At 39.6% G+C, this 18181-nt stretch overlaps 1 protein-coding gene across 7 annotated transcripts in view; it reads right to left on the bottom strand.

Annotated features, from left to right (window-relative positions):
- Nucleotides 1-18181, bottom strand: part of diaph2 (diaphanous-related formin 2) — a 354389-nt gene that overhangs the window by 157153 nt on the left and 179055 nt on the right. For all 7 annotated transcript variants that reach the window (XM_035669470.1, XM_035669472.1, XM_035669476.1 and 4 more), the window contains one exon: nt 1108-1209. In XM_035669470.1, the coding sequence (XP_035525363.1) occupies nt 1108-1209 (102 nt within the window). The remainder of the gene's footprint in view (nt 1-1107; nt 1210-18181) is intronic.

The raw sequence follows: 18181 nt of genomic DNA, 5'->3' as shown, positions 1-18181 counted from the left end.
ACACACACACACACACAGGAACGCTTCTGTGTGTCATCATATGTTATTGCCACATGCCCCTTCCTGACATAAGATCCCAATATTTTGCCTGATTAACTCATTCATCTGGTCTCTGTTCATGGAAGATGCAAGAATATGAAGCATCACTTGATATCACCAGAAAACAGGAAGGAAATTGGTTCAGAGGCACTTGTAGTTGCTTCTGTGTATATGCATCTCTCAGCTTATTTTAACATTCCATACGAGTTCCACGTAAATATATACTAATATCCCAGTCTATAGTATGCCATATTCCTCTCCTTGTGCTTTAAGAAAGGTAAAAAGAAACAAAGATGGTGGAGTAGGGTGACATGTAATCTTAGCATTTTAAATGTATATTTTATGAGGTGTTGCCATCTACTTTGTCTTTCTAAGGTTAGGGCTGTCAAGGTTGCAGATGAAATCCCAAAGATTTGGGGAAACATCTACCCACCAATCAACACAAGATTGCAAGCAGTCAATTTGATTGTATGATGAATTCGTACACACATTTGATGGATTTTGGATCAAAGAGATACATATGGAGGACAGACGATGCAGAGGTTGAGTGACAGGTTAGTGAAATTCTACGGCAGGAGGTTTTTGGAGATCATTTGCATCTAACCTGAAATGATCCCCAACCCAAAAAATACCAAAATAAAGGAAAACTTGGAGGGTACGGTAAATACTGCACACCAGCAATCAACTAAATCAACTAAACATTTAGTCCACTTAGGCTCCTGGGGATTCAAAACAGTCAGATTTAGCTTCAGTGCCAAGTTCTGATAGGAATTAGCTTTACACATGATTACAGACAGGGAGCTTGGACACAGTTTATATGCACTTGTGGTGACCGCTAAACAACTGCCAAGAAAACGTTTTCCCAAAGGGCTCAGTAAAACACTATCACTGTTGAGGGCTTTCTGCTGTTTGTTTCAGTTTTGTTAAGGGGTATGAAAAAGCCTTGGGTGTCATGGAAAATAACAGTGACATTTCTGACATAAAAGGTCATGGTTAAAAATAAATTACTTTCGGTTTTAAACATTATGTTATTGGCTGTAAAATAACTAAGTAACTGTTAATACTTACAAAGATTCTGGGCTGTCTTGGCATCCAAGATGCGAAGCTCCTTTGCCTTTTTCTTGAATTGTTGCATTCTGTCGTCTGTCTCATCTTTTACGTCTTTTTTCACTGTAGGGACAAAAAACAATATTTTCAGAATTACTAAATTGAAATTTTTGAAATTATATTCTAGCACTGTACATTTACGCATATTACAACATAAGCTGATGGTATAAACCAGTTAAAAAACATGAACAACAGTAAACAGCAAACAGCATTTTGGTTCCATATCACGCAAAACCATTGAGTTACTATTCATACTACTACTGCTGAAATATTTGGTGGGCTACTTAAATTATCAACACCGTGATGTGTCCGACATTCAGTACACTACTTTGAAATAATACACTAAACATAACGTATCAGAATGTATGTAATTAAAGGGACGGTCATCAAATGTCTTATACAATGTGTTATTAAACCACAATTGTTCTCAAAAACCACATTGCTAAAATAAGCTAAATGGAAACATTGCCGGGCAGCTGGGTAAAAATCTGTCGTCTTCTTTGTGTCCAGCATTTGTAAGGCCACCGTACATGATGTATAACATTGGTTTGTTGAAAGGCAGATGTGATTCATGACAGCCCCCTTTAACATTACACTGGAACTACATAATGTGCAATACCATCAGCTGTGGCATCAGAGCACAGTCCTGCAGATAACTTCCCCCTCTTCATTTATTTGTGTGTGCCATCATTTCTGTCATTGTGACAGTGGGTAGATGGCTGATAAGCACAGCTTCTTCCCTTAGGCCCTGTCTGTCAACTTTCTAGAGCCAAGGAGATAATTGAGTAACCCCCCACAATCCCAGAAAATGGCATTAAGTCTGTTACATGACTGAACACAATAGACAAATTTGTCCAAGAATGAAGAGACCTTTGTTTTCATAATAGAGACATTATGGAGTCTCTCTGGGGAAACACCACATGTCAGTGTGTATTACTCTTCATTTACACTTCAATAACATAAAGTTCTGAAAACATAAGTATCCATGTACAAAAGGTCAATAAATGGGAATCACATTACTGCAGAAGGGTGAATGAGAATTGTTCACAATAGGGAAGCAGCAATATGAAAGAGAAGATTCCTTAGACTTGTCTTTCTCTTCCCGATGGCTTATGGGAGAGGCAGCACACTTTTTTGTAATCATCACAACTGCTCTGTTTAAGCCCAAGGTGGGAGTCTCCCAGGAAATCTAGAACAAACAATCTGCTCCCATTGCGCTGGCTTGCATATTTGAAGAAACTATCAAAGAGGCAACATCTCCTGGGCAGCCAGAAGAAGCAATGCTGAAGGCACCTGCCTAACTCCGGTGCTTGTTGTCTACACATGACATCAGGGATGCAGTTGTTTACTGTATTAAGCAGTGCTAAAAAGGGTTTAAGTATGTACCAATGTTACTTATGGTTTGATTTTCTGTCAACATCTGAGGATGTTCCTTAGAGGCTGACAGAGTCTGTGCTATTTAACTTTAGGTCCACTCGGACCAAGGTACACAACAAGCTGTATCACCTTCATATTAAGTGGAGCTCAGGGATACACTTCAGCCAGTGGCTTGAACTTTTATTTTTGCAAACAGCAAAAACAATGTGGTGAGATGCAAGACTTTAAAATGCAGTTCCTAGCCAATTAATATGAAGTGAAAGTGTTTTAACAGAGCACAACCCTTTGATTAGAGCCTGCTATAATGTTGGTCTGATGAGTGCAAAATTCCACACACTTGGTTTGTTTTACCACTTTCATGAGACAGTGTTTTGCTTCATTCTTTGTCAGGATTAGGTCACCACCATTTACAAGCATTAAAAACTCTTTCAATAAATTAATTCTTGGATCCTCGCCTTAAAGAGGATCCACTTTTTTTCAATTACAGTGGCACTTATCCGTTTATCTGGTGAGGGGATGAAGGTAGGTGAAACTAGAGAAAAAAAATATGCCAGGCCCTGTAATGTCAAAGCATTTGTCTGCTTTCAAATCAAAGAAAATATAAACCCAAATTCCAGGGTTAGGTTTTTTTATGCCTTTGATTTTAGAGTCTGGCAAACATATCTCTTCTCACATTTTGGTGTCAGCAATTTTCAGAATGAGAATTCCTCCAAACCCACCAAATAAGACAGAGACAAAATAAATATTAATCACTTCATAAATAAATCCAATGACCACAACATTACAGCTAAAATATCCTGACTCACATACACGGAGTAAGTAACCAGTGAGGCCCAAGGAATCCTGCTGGATTTCTTATGTGGCAAGAGCCTTGGACAAAGAAACTGGAGAGCCAGCAAAAATAAAACATGAGGAAACAATGATCTCCCTTAGAGAATGGCCCACAGACAGAGGGCAAATTAAACTGAGAGAGGAAATTTGGCTGCTTTTCGCACTAAATTGTTCTCTTGAAACCTCCATTATTTTCTCTACTACCACTTGAATCTCTCACCCAGGTACCTTACACTCTCAGCAGGGTGCTCTCGGCCCATTCGTCAGTGCCTCAGCTGTCTTTGCCCTTACCCCCAGGGCCCCATGCTATCTCAAATTAAACAGAAAAACAGTGCCTTTAATATTCTGAAACAGGCACATTCCTTTGTGATGCCGTCCGAACCAGCTCAGAGCTCCCCCGCTGGGCACTGAGTAGTGGCATCAGTTGGCTGATTTCTGCTACAGTATTTGCTGGCTGACTCAATTATGCCACATGTCACATGTTTCCTCTGAGCACTGCATGTGGACTGATGGGCCCTGGAGGGCTTACGCACATTTGAGCTGCCACACTAGTTGGAGTCCCAGGTGTGTGGAGAGGATGACTATAGGTGACATAATTCTACCAGATGGTTGGCCACAATAAGTTTTATAAATGTTTCCAAAACACAAATGTTGTCAGCTAGCAGTTGTAGTCATACTTAGACTGAGTTAAACAGGGACAAAAGTTTTTCTTTTTCTCTTTATTAAACTGCAACTTGGGAATGAATGTCCATCTAATTATTTTTTTCTGCCAAGAAAGCTTAACCTGTCCAACAGTGTAGGTCCCTAACAGCTGATCAAAGTCCTTGCCAACATTTAAACGTGTTTTACTAGTTGCCCAGTGGCTAAATTGTAATACTCTGACAACAATGCCATCCCTCTTGCACAGATTTATATTTGTTAATAGAATCTCCCCAGCAATCACTCAGTAAAGAGCCATTTGTGATGAGCGCAGCTTGGGAGTTTTTTTGGCAGCTCGCTGGTTTCCTTGGAGCCATTGTGTACAATGGTTACATAAAGTCATATTGTATAGAGATATATTATCTCTGTGTCAGGCTGTCAGATCAATACATAATGATAAAATCTTAAACAAGCTAACTTACAAGCAGCCCAAAAATTTAATAATTGATATTTTGGGTGGAATAATGTGACAGGAAGGTGTTATTATCCGGACAAACTCAGTCTTTGAAATACTGGAGAAAATCTGTTGAAATATGAACAATGCTTCCTAAGTTTGGACCCACTGTATTATGTAGAGCTCAACTTCGGCGTAGCTGATTCTTGGGCCAGATGGTCCTCTAAGGGAAATGATAGGGTCAAATACTTTTGACTTGATATTGGTCATGCAAGTTTGAGAAGAGGAAATGTACCAATGAATTATAAATAGTTAGTATTTCACACTGATATGTTGTAATATATTAACTTACAAGGGTGAAGAGCTTTGAGATGCATGTCAAGGAGTAAGTGTTTCAAAACCACGTTTTAACAAAAAACAAAAAAGATTCATTAAATCCAACATAACCACATGAAGAGAAGTCTCTGGTGAACATAACTGTTACACATTTCATTAACTGAGGGGGAGTTGAAGCTTGCTCTGTGCCAAAAGGAGTCACCAAATTGATAGAGGTTCCATTGAAAAAATACATGAATGTTTGAGCAAATACAGATTTGGCTTACTAAGGATGACTTGGCATCCATGTTAAGCCTACACTGTGGGCTTTGGACTGAGGTATACCCTTGGGAAGCTCTGTGATAACAAGAGTTCTCCAACACTTGGACATCCTGTCTGTTTGTTGGCCCAGAATCACTATCTTGGTTGCCTTCCATGTGATATCTCCCTCAAGACGTCCATAAAACCCAGGGCATTACAAAGCTAAACACTACCACATGTTCACTTCCGGACACAGACCATCCGGCGGAGCCCCTCCACTAGACACCATAAAATGATCAGGCCTTGAAGAGAAATAAAAGAAAGTGCAGATGACAGGTCTTCAACAAACATATTTACAGTAAAGGCAAAGTAACACATAGTGGAACAGACAATGTGGAGTCTGGTCCTCTACGAAGCAATTTATTCCCTCAAATGTGCAATCTGCCTGCAAACATGTGCCCTGTCCTCCATCTCAGGGACTCACACTGAGTATTGAGCTGGTGAAGAGCTGCCAGCCTGTCTAAAGGAGATGAATTCTGAGGAAGAGTCACTGGCCATGCCACGAAAATACCAATCCAAAAAAAAGTGTTAAATATACATGCACCAATTGACCAGTGAATATATTCTGAATCCCTTGGAGTTCATGAGCAAATAAATAAAAAAGTATTAAGGTATTAGGGGATAAAACATCATGAACACAGGCATTGCTGACTATCTACCGGCAAGATAGAGACTTGTGAGAGGGTAAAAAAGGGCCTGGCCCAGTTATAGCTGGAATAATGAGTGAGACCTTCAAAAATAGAGAGCACGCTCAAGATCTGAACGTACCAATTGACCAGTGAAATCCAGCTGTGACCAATTTCTCCCATTGACAAAGGCTAAACAGAGGTCTCTTTCTCAACCCCAAAGCCAATTTGCTGTGTGGATACACACCTCTCTATCCACTCCTCCTGCTATCTTGGATCTCAAAAGCATGCTCCCATTCGCAAAAAGGCAATCCCTCTCCCTTTGACTCAGAGACGTGAAATCATTTCTTTTACTTTCAGTTTGGCAAACCTGCATTGATTGTATACTGAAACAGAATACCAAAAGTCTAAAAATGCAGTATGAATGAGACATATCATAGGATGTGGTGACAAGGTAAGTGTGATAACAATGCTTGGTATTCGAGTGTATATGCATTTTTACACACACACACACACACACACACACATATATATATATGTGCTTGCCTTTGATTGAGTATCTCCTTTGATTGAGTATCTCTTAGCAACAAGAGGAAGAGCAACAAGGTATTTGGAAGTGCCAAAGCAAGCTTTATTTATTTATTTTTCTTTAACCTTGCCATAGCAAGAATGTTCAGTTTCTTTAGAAATACTCCTCAGCTCAAGGTGAACCATTACAGTGGAGCTGTGGAAGGAGGGGGGTGGAGCTATCAACCATGCAATCATCATCATGTCTAACGATAACAGGGAGTTGGGAAAGAGGCCGATAATAATAATGATGATGGAAACTGTGGATAGAGTGTGTGAGTGCGCGCACACTCTTGTGTGTCAAAGCACACTTCCAAAAAATACGCATTCACCCATTCAAGTGGGCATGACTACATGGGTTTTTAACTAGTTTTCTCGAGTTATCTGTCCTCCCATCTTAATCCATCTGGTTCTGGTTATTCAAGATTTAGAAATAAAAGGTGTGTGCATAGGGAGAAGGATGAGTCCCACAGAGTGACATTCTGACCCGTAGCCAGTAATGTTTTCAGTATGCAGGGAGAGGCTCAGCCCACGGTGGAAGGTACACAGCTGGGGCTGGAGCAGGGCCCAGTGAGAAAAACGCCTCCTCTTCTAATTGAGACAACACAGATATCCCTTAGTGACCCCGTTCCCTGTTTCTATTCCAAGAGGAGAAGAGAGGGACTGCAAATGATCAATGTTTCCAATGGAAATGGTCAGTTTCTATCAAAACTGGAAAATCAGAGCAGTAATGTGAGGGGATATCAGGATTCATGATTTGCTTAACTTTTAGTTTATGATTGTGATTAGGAATCTCTTCTTAAGATTAAAAATAAATGTAAATCTTGAGAAATGTAGTGTTGGTGAGATGTAATTAACCTCTAATTCAAACTGGAAGTATCCACAGACTTTAGCAAAGCTAATACAGCTTAGGATTTATATTTACGATGGGAGGAGCAATAATGCTGCAGTAGCTGCAGTATCTTTCATCTCTCAAGTCACAACTTTGCTTTTACATCAACATAGAACAAATTTGTTCAAAACGGCCTGTGAAAATGAACTTAAAAGAAAAAATATAACAATGCTGAGCAAATAAAAAAATCCCTCAAATCAATAACTCTGAGCATTCTCAATGACCTGGGGCTTTGTACAGCCTTTTAACAAGTATATATTTAATCTGCCCACATCTTCGCATGACTGTTGTTCTCCCTCTCTGAGGCAGGGAGTGTGGGAAGGCTCTGACTCTGCCTCTTAAATTGGTCATGGAGACATGCTCCTGGGGGCAGCGAATGGATTGAGCCTGACAGCCAATCAGTTCTAGGAAACCATTCTCTGGTGGTGCCAAGGCTGCTCGTTGTGACCCAATGCGCTTGAGCGCTGGTGGGAAGGCACTAGGTTTATGGTCCAAACGGCTGCCCCTGGCGTCTGTTAAGACCATGCCGTGCCATCCAACCTTAAGCATTCAGAAGACAACACTGAAGCCCAGCTCGTGTCACTATGAGGGGATGAAGAACAGAGATTTGAGACTAAGGCTGTTCTTTGGACAGCTGACAGGATTACTGATGCCCCCGCAGTCTCTATTACCTCTCCCAGCACCATGCTACATAGGACCAAGCCCAGAGAAGGACTCCAGAGTATACTGAAAGAGTCTGAAACAGTGGAAAATGTAACATGCGTGCCTGTACTGCTGGTCACCTTTAAAGTAGATATTAGGAAATGTGTTTGTGTTCTGTTCTTCTGGGAGTTACATGAGAATATCAGTTTCACCCTCGTGCTATTAGAGATTCATCCAGGACATGTTTAGTTAAGGGTTAGAAGATTAGAAGTAAGTAACAGTAGCCAGGCTCTGTCAAAAAGGTTTCTGAACAACTATTGCATTTGTTGTGTACTTGTGTAGATATACAGAATGAGATATCATGAAGCCTTTAAAACCAAACCCAATTGTGGCTGTTGTCTGTCTTGTAAGTGAGTCTAGCTGTTTTTTCCTTCTACAGACTTCATGCTAGGATGGAAAAAAAAAAATAAAAAAATGTCATGCACCAATCTCCCCAGTGAGGAAATTAAATTGTTACTGGTCTTCTTATCCATTCTCTGGTAAGAAAGCAAACATGCCTCATGACAATGACTAACTGTTTTACCTTCAACACATGGTTAAAATAGGACTGAATATGCTCTGGATGTCATTTATACTGTCTGCTACAGAGAAACTGCCTGGGTTTTGTCTGTACAGTGGCTGTCCTACTTTGGAATGTATTCGACAGGGTTGCATTTTGTATATTTGTCAGCTGACAGAACATAATCTGCCCCCTCTCTATCCTTTATGAAGCAAAGTTATTCTCTCCCTTTCATGAGTAGCCCAGTTCCTATAATTTCTAGATTCATTCTTCAATTTTTCTGATGGAAATAGGATGATAAACAAGCAAGATGAAATTAGTTTTGATTTGTATTCTGTCTCATTATATTTTGTATTGTTTGTTGACTTTAATTTTACTGTATTGCCAGAGGTTTTGTTTAAGCTTTGACATTATGAATATACTAAACTCCTGTAAAGTCTGACTATATGAGCACAAAACAATAAGTGATGGGCCTATGAAACCGTCAGTTGTTGTAGGTTTTTAGGATTAAGGTGTTTTTGTTCTCAGATTACCCACCATTGCTTTTTGGAAAAATGCAGGTGTGTCTCAGAAATAGCTCAGAAAAGTGACACATGAAAGTTGTCAGACAAGGAAAAGAAGACCATGCTTATGTTTTATTTTTAAGAAATGTGCTCAAGTATTATCTCTTTCTCTCGTGAAGGTTAACCGATAGGTTGATCCAATTTGTCAACTGAGGCGTGAAAGGACTTAAGAAATACTTCACATTGCTGTGCTGTAAAATGTCAAGGTTTGCTGAGAGATGAGGACAAGAGGAGGGGGAAATAACTTTTTCTCATTCTGTCAGCTTGACTCCACGCTTGTTAGCAGCAATAGGTTTATCCTTGGCAATCAACATGGGGACAGATATATACAGTAAAGTTGGAAGTCCCCAATCACATAAAAGACAGCTGATGCTGTGTCTGCCACTGAAATGCATGCCACTCCATTCACGTGCAAATGCATAAAATAAAAAGCTGGGATTGGTTGCGCAATGTGATTGAGGCGGTAGCAGCTTCCATCATGTCACCTCATGATGACTATTCTTCAAACAGCTGCAGAGTAGCATGTTCTGGTGACATGAGGGTGTCAAGGCAGACATGCCCTGATTAAAGATGCAGCGTGCGACACCTGGGGATAGAGTTAAAAGAGAGGCAGGGAGAATATGAACGTAAAGAGAGGCACTCAGTCGTGCAGCTGCATTTAAATCCCAAAACCACCTGCTCACCTGCTTGGATGTTTACGAGTATTTCTCCGTCTCTTTCTTTTACTCTGTGTTGATCTGTTTAGATGCAGAATGACAACCGATCTCAACCAATAGCCTCTTCATTGTGAAAGCTGCATTGTGGCCATAATGGCATGAATGCCTCTATCTGCAGTCAGCCACTATTAGCATGTCAACATTTGTCACAGCAATCAGCTTCACAGACAGAGGTCTGAAATAAAGACTCTCTGTACTGTACCTCTACTGTACTGTATATAGAGTAATATTAGGCCAATAATGACTCAGTGTTAAAAGTTGTGTTTTCCTTTAACAGACAAAGAAGATTGCTACATGGGGTGTTGGGTACAGATTTACATTATCTTACTCATACACAAATGCATGTAGATTTTTAGAGACAGAGGAGTAATGGCAGGTGTTGAGAACTGATGTGCTCTGTGTGGGTGTAGTATCCATGTGGTCAGGGACAGTAAAGAAAAGATACTCTGGAGAACTGAAGAGAAGGCGAGAGAAGAGAGAAGAGGTGGGGTGGTGGAAATAAGCCTGACAAAATAAAAAAAATATGCTGTTGAGCTGTTTGGATGAAAAAGTGCCACTTCTTGTTACTCAGAATGCTTGCATCAGAACCTCACTCACAAACACTGTGGCCTTCTGGTAGATAGTTACCACTTCCTATGAAATTACTACCTACAGTGAAATCCATTGGCCACCGATAGAGACAAAATAAGAGACTAAAAGACATAATTGTTGGGAGAAGCGATAAAAAACTAGAAAATCCCTATAAGAAACAGGAAGGGAGCTTGATAAGTGAGTGTTAAGAAAGGAATGGATGAACTATATACACACACATAAGAATTATAAAAATTGACATCTCTCATATGCAATTGAAATGTCCCTCATTATAATTTTGTGACATGAAAAGCAGCCAACCTGTTATTATTTTAAATTTGGCTTACTAGAGTGCAGCCTGTGACACTACATGCTGTACAGTACAAATCTTGATTACAATTATCCTTTGTTTAGTCAGCGAGAATAAAAACAGGTTAGGCTTAATGAGTGATAATGATAGACTTGCTTTTGCGCTGTAGGAGAAGGCAGGAGGTCAGAACCCTGCATGTAAAGCAGGCTTTTGTCTCTGACACATGCATACTTGATGACTCCAGAAGCAGTACCGCAATTGTATTCTTGACTCGGACTACAGTCGAATTAGGGATGTCTTTCATGTTTGGGGCACAGACCATTTAAGTGCAACCCACCTTTTAGTGGGCTGATTATGATGTGTTTATGAGTCCTGCTGCTACCTTCCTGTCTGGAAGACTTGGATGGGATTTTGTATTAACCTGTTGGCAGTAAAAGGGATGCTGAGGCACTGAGTCAGTCATTTAGTGAAGTTTTCCTTGTAAAATGAAGCCTGTGAGTGAGTGGATGGTTCCAATAAAAGACCATACTGCTGACCTAGACTTTTAGTTGTTGCTACCCTAAACCAACAATACACCATCGCTTGAAATAATGGCATTACAGCTGGCCACCTCAATTACACAAAACTCAATTACACAAAAAAACGATTTGTTTTTTAACTGCAAACAGTTAAGACGCAAGGTAATGTATGATAGCAATAATAGCAAACTGTAAGGGTTAAAACACAAGAATTGCTTAGTCCCCATGTTACATAACTACCATTTCAGTCCAGTTAGAAAAATATTGTGTTGTAACATGAAGAAACACACTTTCTCTTATGGCAAGGCTGTGGTAAAGGCTGTGTATAAATGTATGATATTGAACATGAGAAAGCAGTGAGAATGCACAGTAAGTCATGTATCCCTCCTCTATGATTAAATAACTATCAAAATCTAGAATGACTTGCTGCTGAATTTACTTAAGGCAACATTTGAAAGTAAATGTTTCTGAAATAATGACTGTCAAAAATGCAAACCATATGGATGATTATGATAAAACGTAAGACGAGACTTGAGCCCACTGATCTCCAGAGAGTCAGTGTAGCATCCACTGAGGTTTCATAATAATTGTGAACACGGTAAAACTCACAGAGGCTGATGTGGTGTGCTGATCAAAAGCAAGTACAGAGACTTGTGCTGCTCTAGGCCTTTCAGTAGGTACCGCTACATGAAGGGGAACTGCATAAAGGCAAATACATGTCCAATAGCATAAGATGATCTCTGGAATGTGTGTTCTCTCTCAAGTTTATTTGGCCCAGTCAGCGTACTCCACTGCAATCTTCAACTCTTTCGCACAAACATTGGTCTTGATCTTAACATGAACCTTTAGAATTTCTGACTCCCTTATACAATTCCCTCTTTGATGTCCACATAAGAATACGCTCATAAGTAGCCACAAATGGACTACAAAGAAAAGAAAAACAAAAAGATCAATGTGAATTCTCAAAGTGTTTCACACCCAACTGTCATTTCACCCTTAATAGCCATAAATAACAGATAAACACAAGTTGTGCTAGCACCAGATGTTTATCTCCAGCCAAGTGTCAGTTGTCAGGTGAATTTTATGGATGTTCCAATTTGCCTCTGACATATAAAGTGTTAAGTGCACACGTGTTAAAGAAAAACTGCTGAATCCTGCCAAGACTTATCGTAGAAGAGAAAAAAACAAATTCATAATGGCATTTCTCCAGCTGCCAAGAAGACAGAATTGGGTTGAAATGCAACAAAATGTGGGGAAAATACATGCATATAGACGATACACTCTAATACGCACAATCTGGTTATTCCATGGTACATCTTTTAAATGCTTGATATACTGTACACAGCATAGCAGATGCACCATTCAGTACGATGCAAAAAAAGATTTGTTGGTAGCCTGTGTGAGCACAATATCAAACTTTCCCACACAAGCACATCACTGTCTAACAAAGGAAAGCTGCCAGGCAATTCTACATACTGCACTGTATGGTACTCTGCAGTACATCTACTCTGCAGTCTGCCAGCTCTAAACAAATTCTATTTTTACATTTGATATGCTTTTAAGATCCACTCTTGTGAAACCACAATAGCTAAAATATAACCATTACGGCTCTAAAAGGCAGAGTTTGTGGTGCTTTGACATGTAAGTATATCACTTAAGCAATTTGATGTTCTGAATTGCTGCCATTCTCTTGAGCACCAGTCTCTGAACTGATGGGCTCCACCTGAGAAATGTGAATCAACATGTGCTGTAGCAAAATATACACTAACAAGACCTTCATAGTGTGGGGTCATGTGAATGGTTTACATTCATTTGGTGTGCACTCTGCCATGATGCCTTCATTTAAAAGCCAGTGTGGAAAAACATGCCAGGATTCAGAGACATTCCTGAAATGAAACAGACAAAAGGATAAACGCTTGAAAATGCCACTGATCCACCATCATGTGCAGTGAAAGTGTACCACGATTACATTTTTTGTTGCTTATTTTTCCTTTTCTCCTTCCAACCATATCTTAACCTGAGTTACACCGATTCATGCAGCAGATCCTACACTATATATATATATATAATAATATATGTATGACTGTTTTAGTTAGTTATATAAATGATAAATTATATATAATTGAGTAATGCCTGTTGCTCTTTTATTGGTGTGAGTAGCTATTTTAGCTACTGTGTGTATAGTAGAGTGGCTTTATACACTTTGTTGAATGATAACACTCAGCAGACACTACACTGTGTACTATGGGTAGACACACACACTGTATATACACACAGACACACACATGGTAGTCTCTTGTCTGCCATTCGTAATAATAATGCAGAATTGTCTGTGTGTGTGTTTATGTAAATTATTAGGTGTGTGCACAACTAGATATATGTACTGGATTCCGGAGGCATTTTCCTCATTCTGATGGACAGATTCCCTGTTGCCTCATCCTTTTCAACCCAGGAGCTGTTATCTGTGACAGCAGTTGAGGCTGGTCACCTGTGACATGCACAAAGAGTGGGCCAATAAAAAAAAAAGGGGGCGGGGAGAAAAAATAAATAAAAATGATCTTGACATTCATGGGGGAAAAATCTGCCCAAATTAAAGAAAGAATGAATAAAAAATGATGATGATGATGATGATGATGATGATGATACAGCTTTCCCAACATCTTCCTTGTATCTGACTTATCACTACCTTTGAATGTGTTCATAGATTTTTTTTATTTTTATTTATTTATAGAATTGGAATTGGAAGTGAGAACACGGCAATATTGCTTGTATTGTTTTTCCCGGTTCAACCATATAAAGCACTTTGAAACTAAAATTAAGTTTATTATTCTTATAATGCATTGCTTCAGCATCGGCTCAGACATCAAATGCAGCATGGAGTGCCTCCTAAATTGCAAATATTTTACAATTTAAGAAATGGATGTAAAATATAAAAATATGAGAGCCTTCGTTTTAAGATGGGTGAAGTGAAAAGTGTTCAGTCTAAGGAATTTATAGCTCCATCCTCTTCAAGATTTTCAAACAAGAACAGTTAACAAGAAACATACGCTGAGAAAGTAAATCTGCACTACCTCCAAGTTGCAGATGCACTTCAGGACCCAGATAATTGCATGGCAGCCTATTTCAGACAACCAGGTGGCAGCATGTGTTTTTGAGGCTTATGACTTACCATACCACCCACAATCAGCAGCGTCCTCCAGGACTTCAAACACTCCCTCTGTTCTCCAAACCCTCCGGTCTCCACTCTCTCGGGGAACCAAGCACCTGGCCCGAAGTTTCATATTCCTCTCAGGTGTGCCTCCACAGCATTGCACTCGCCTGATATGCACGCATATTAAGTACTGTATTGGCATTCTATTTTTCCAATAGTTGCTATTTTACTTTCAAAGTAGGCCACCACTGAAGGACAGAGCACCTTTTCTGCATACCAATTCCATCAGATGTAGGATGATTGGTCTCCATATCCCCTCAGGTTTAAAGTTTTTGCCTGTGTATGCGTGTGTGAACTCTTGGAACATATTAAAAAAAGACAATCTGGTTTATGTTCAAGTTTATGCTATTACCATGATACATTCTATCTCTATTTTAATTAGCTACTCAACTATTCAACAAAAAAAGCATGCATTTATTCCTACTCCCTTCCCATTCTCAAATAATCACCTACATGGCAGTATCTTACACTTTCTCTCCTCCACACTGTCTCCCAACCTCCTCTTCTCTGTCCATCCTCTACCTCTGTTGTAGGTAGCTGTCTTCTTATCAGAGCAGGAAGCTCACACAGTATTCCCAGTGGCCATTCATGGGTTTCTGCCTTATAGGACTCCACAGATTTAAAAGCAGCAGAGGAAGCCCAAACTGACTTCATTTCCCGGGAGAACAAAGCACATAGTGGAAGGTAGTGGATACATTACATGTAACTCCATACACAGTCAGTCATGACAGACCCTGTAGCATGTAGCATGGCCCCAGCTCTCCACTGCACCAGCCTTGACATTTGTCATTCCTTTAATTTTTACTGAGTGTCTTTATTTTGGTATATTATTACACTGTAATGTATGCACAGAAGGTGTAATTATTGAGCAGAAACTTTATAACAATTTACAATTATAAATTCTGGCCCTTTTGAGGAAGGCCAAAGTGACAGCAAGTCAAAAATGCATAATTTTAACCAATTGCAGTGCATGTGATATACTTTGTTCTGGACTAGAACTTTAGTTAAATAGTCTAAAAATGTTTTTTTAGGCACTTTTAACTCAAGGATTCTGTTTTCTGAAAAGAACAGATTCCACAAAAATGTTGTTCTGCATATCTTGCTGGCAAGTCAGCCCAGTGGAGCTACTGATCTCCAGAAAAACACATGCCACCGGATTTCTATTATTCCATCNNGGGGGGGGGGGGGGGGGGTAATATTGCTTACTCCCAAATATACACACACGCCTCATTGTGTTTAATGTTGATTAATCTCTCTCTTGAGAATCTTCATTCAAAACAAACATTCTGATCCTGCTGTGTGCTTTCGGTTGCTTAAAGGGCGGGAAAATCATAACATGACAATCAAAAAGCTCTGCACAGTGAAGCCTGGGCAGGAATTCAACAGGAATATGTGCTGGCTATGCTTCTCAAATGCAGGATGAAATAATTGTCAGCAGTCAAGTCCATGTTTACCATCCGTCTGTTGCTGTATGCCGGACTGAAGCAGACATAAAAGGAGGATGTGGGTATTTCTTTTTTATTCAGTAACCATCAAAGCAAAAATGAAAAAAATGAGCTTCCTGGAGCATGTATGGGATGAAGATACAGCACCGCATAATACTACACAGCAGCAAGTAGTCCACGTAAGTAGTATACTTCATTTTATCAAAGTAAAGTGATTGCACATTTAGCTGATAAGGAAAAAACAACTACTTAATGAGAGTTGTAATTCCTCTTCGAAGACAAAGGCATGGGCCGTGGAAGAACTTATAACATCCATTAAGGGCAGTTTTGAGCCAGAAAGACTCCACAGGAGAGAGAGGTTAAGTGCGCTCACAATCGCGCATGGCTCCCGGCACTAAGAAAAGCACACTAAAATGTCTCATGCCTGTGTTGTAAACGATAGGGGGTCCTTACCTGAGACAACGTTTGGAAATTACTTAACATTTTCCACTTGGGTGTGAAAACTGCTTTGCTGCACTTAAACCTTGAATGGTCAGTATTCCTCATACGATTGTTTGGCCTCATTGACTGGCAGGGCTATGAACACCAAGAGCCCATTTAACTCATGTATGTAATGCCAACCGCGCTGAACGGATGAGGTGGGGTCTGTATTATATTTCTGCTCTGTAGCAAATCCTGCAGGGGGGATGATTGTACTTTTCCATCTAATGCAATACTATCACCCTGTCTCCAAAACATGACTGCGCCCTCGCTCTTCACTTCTTCTGTCCATCACTTAAAACATCTGGATTCATTTTAGAAGGTCAGGGCCAGTGAAGCAGAAACTGTCAGTGGAAGTTGTCTTGATGTGTGTCATGAAATCGAGCAAAGAAATGCCACCCTCAGATGGACCAGGAAATAACATTTCTGTTGATAATATAAAGTCTGAGGAAAGCTTCTGCTGAGGTAAAGGTGTGGATGAGTCCTATAGACACTCTCCATTAAAGAGATATATGGGAAATAATCATCTCACAGTGGCACATAAAGACAGATTTTTTTATGCAAAGAAGTTTAAGAAAAGGAAAAAAAATGTGATCAGGTGACTGAAAATCTGATCACATCAAGAAACGGAATCTGCATCCACCCACACGAACGGGTGCAAAGATGTGACCCAACTATTTATTTATTTTTTAACAAAGAGGTCCTTGTAGGTGAAGGAAGCTGTGCTTTCAAAGCCCCTTACAAAAATAACCATATTTTTATTATGAGTATCTTTATTAGGTGTGTGCTTTTGGGTCCTTGTTCATTTCTTCAGGGGCAAACAAAAGTAAGCTAAGCACTAGATCCACAGTCCCTCCCACCCATTTCACCATGCCAATACTTCTCTCCCAACCCTCTCTCTCTCCCTGTTTCCCTTCCTACCATCCCTCCTCCTGGATTAAAAGCTCTTAATTTTCACTAATTACACAAACTCATTTCTTTTTCTTCATGTCTCGGCATTTCTCCCTGTTTCTTCTCCATGGGGCTCATAAACACGTTTCGAAACTGGGTTTAATAAACCTGCCTTGTGAGGGTTTAGGGCCTTTAATGGACACAGGGCTTGTTTGATAAGTCTCCACTTCATCACACACTTTATTAATTAAAGTTTATATTACATTAGAAACAAAGTTAAAGCTATTTGCTCCCCATTAATGGTTTCATGTAGCTGCATATCTATGGCCAATTAATTGGAGTCTTGCCTCCCTGTTTGCATTTTTCCCTCGTTTGACAAAAGCATGCTGGGGTTAGCTTCAGGCAATATGTTGCAAGCAGCGGCAATACTGCATTTGTAATCTAGAATATCAGAGGGTTGACTGCACTAGCGATTAAAAGGTATTGTTTAGGTGCCTGAATGTGGTACAATATCCACAAACTATCGCTTCCATCGTAACTGCCAGAAAAGCCAAGTCATCCTTCTTTGCCGTGTCCATCAAAATACAAAGCCCAATGGGCTGGTGAATGTAGATTATGTGTATATAATCAAATCAAAATTATTATATTTGAATATTATTAATTATATTAATAAATAATAACAGTAAATGAACCAGGATTAAATAAAAGCATCCCAAAAAATATTCACATTGTCCACTTACACACTTGGACAACTACGTGTCACATTTTGCTAAGATGTGAAGAGCTATACAACTAAAAGGATTATTCTTTCATAAATTTTGTTGATTGGGAAAGTCCTTTAAAAACCATCTATCAATGAACATTAATCTGCACGCTGCACTTTAAACCTGTCCAGTAAGGACCAGTAACATGACCAATCAGATGATCACACATATTTAACAAGGCCCACTTTAACACAGTTATCTAAACTGCATTTAAATATGCATTACATGTAGCCATAAAAGTATACTGCAGATGCATCCAGGAAAAATGGCAATAAAATGGTTACACCAAGGACTTGTTTACAACTTCTCTACAAGTTAAAAAGAACCACAAAAATAAAACCCAC

The sequence above is a fragment of the Morone saxatilis genome, unplaced genomic scaffold (genome assembly GCF_004916995.1).
Source record: "Morone saxatilis isolate NCDOM2014 unplaced genomic scaffold, NCSU_SB_2.0 Contig22, whole genome shotgun sequence".
In the NCBI taxonomy this organism is placed as follows: domain Eukaryota; kingdom Metazoa; phylum Chordata; class Actinopteri; family Moronidae; genus Morone; species Morone saxatilis.
This window is presented reverse-complemented; position numbering and strand designations above follow the sequence as displayed.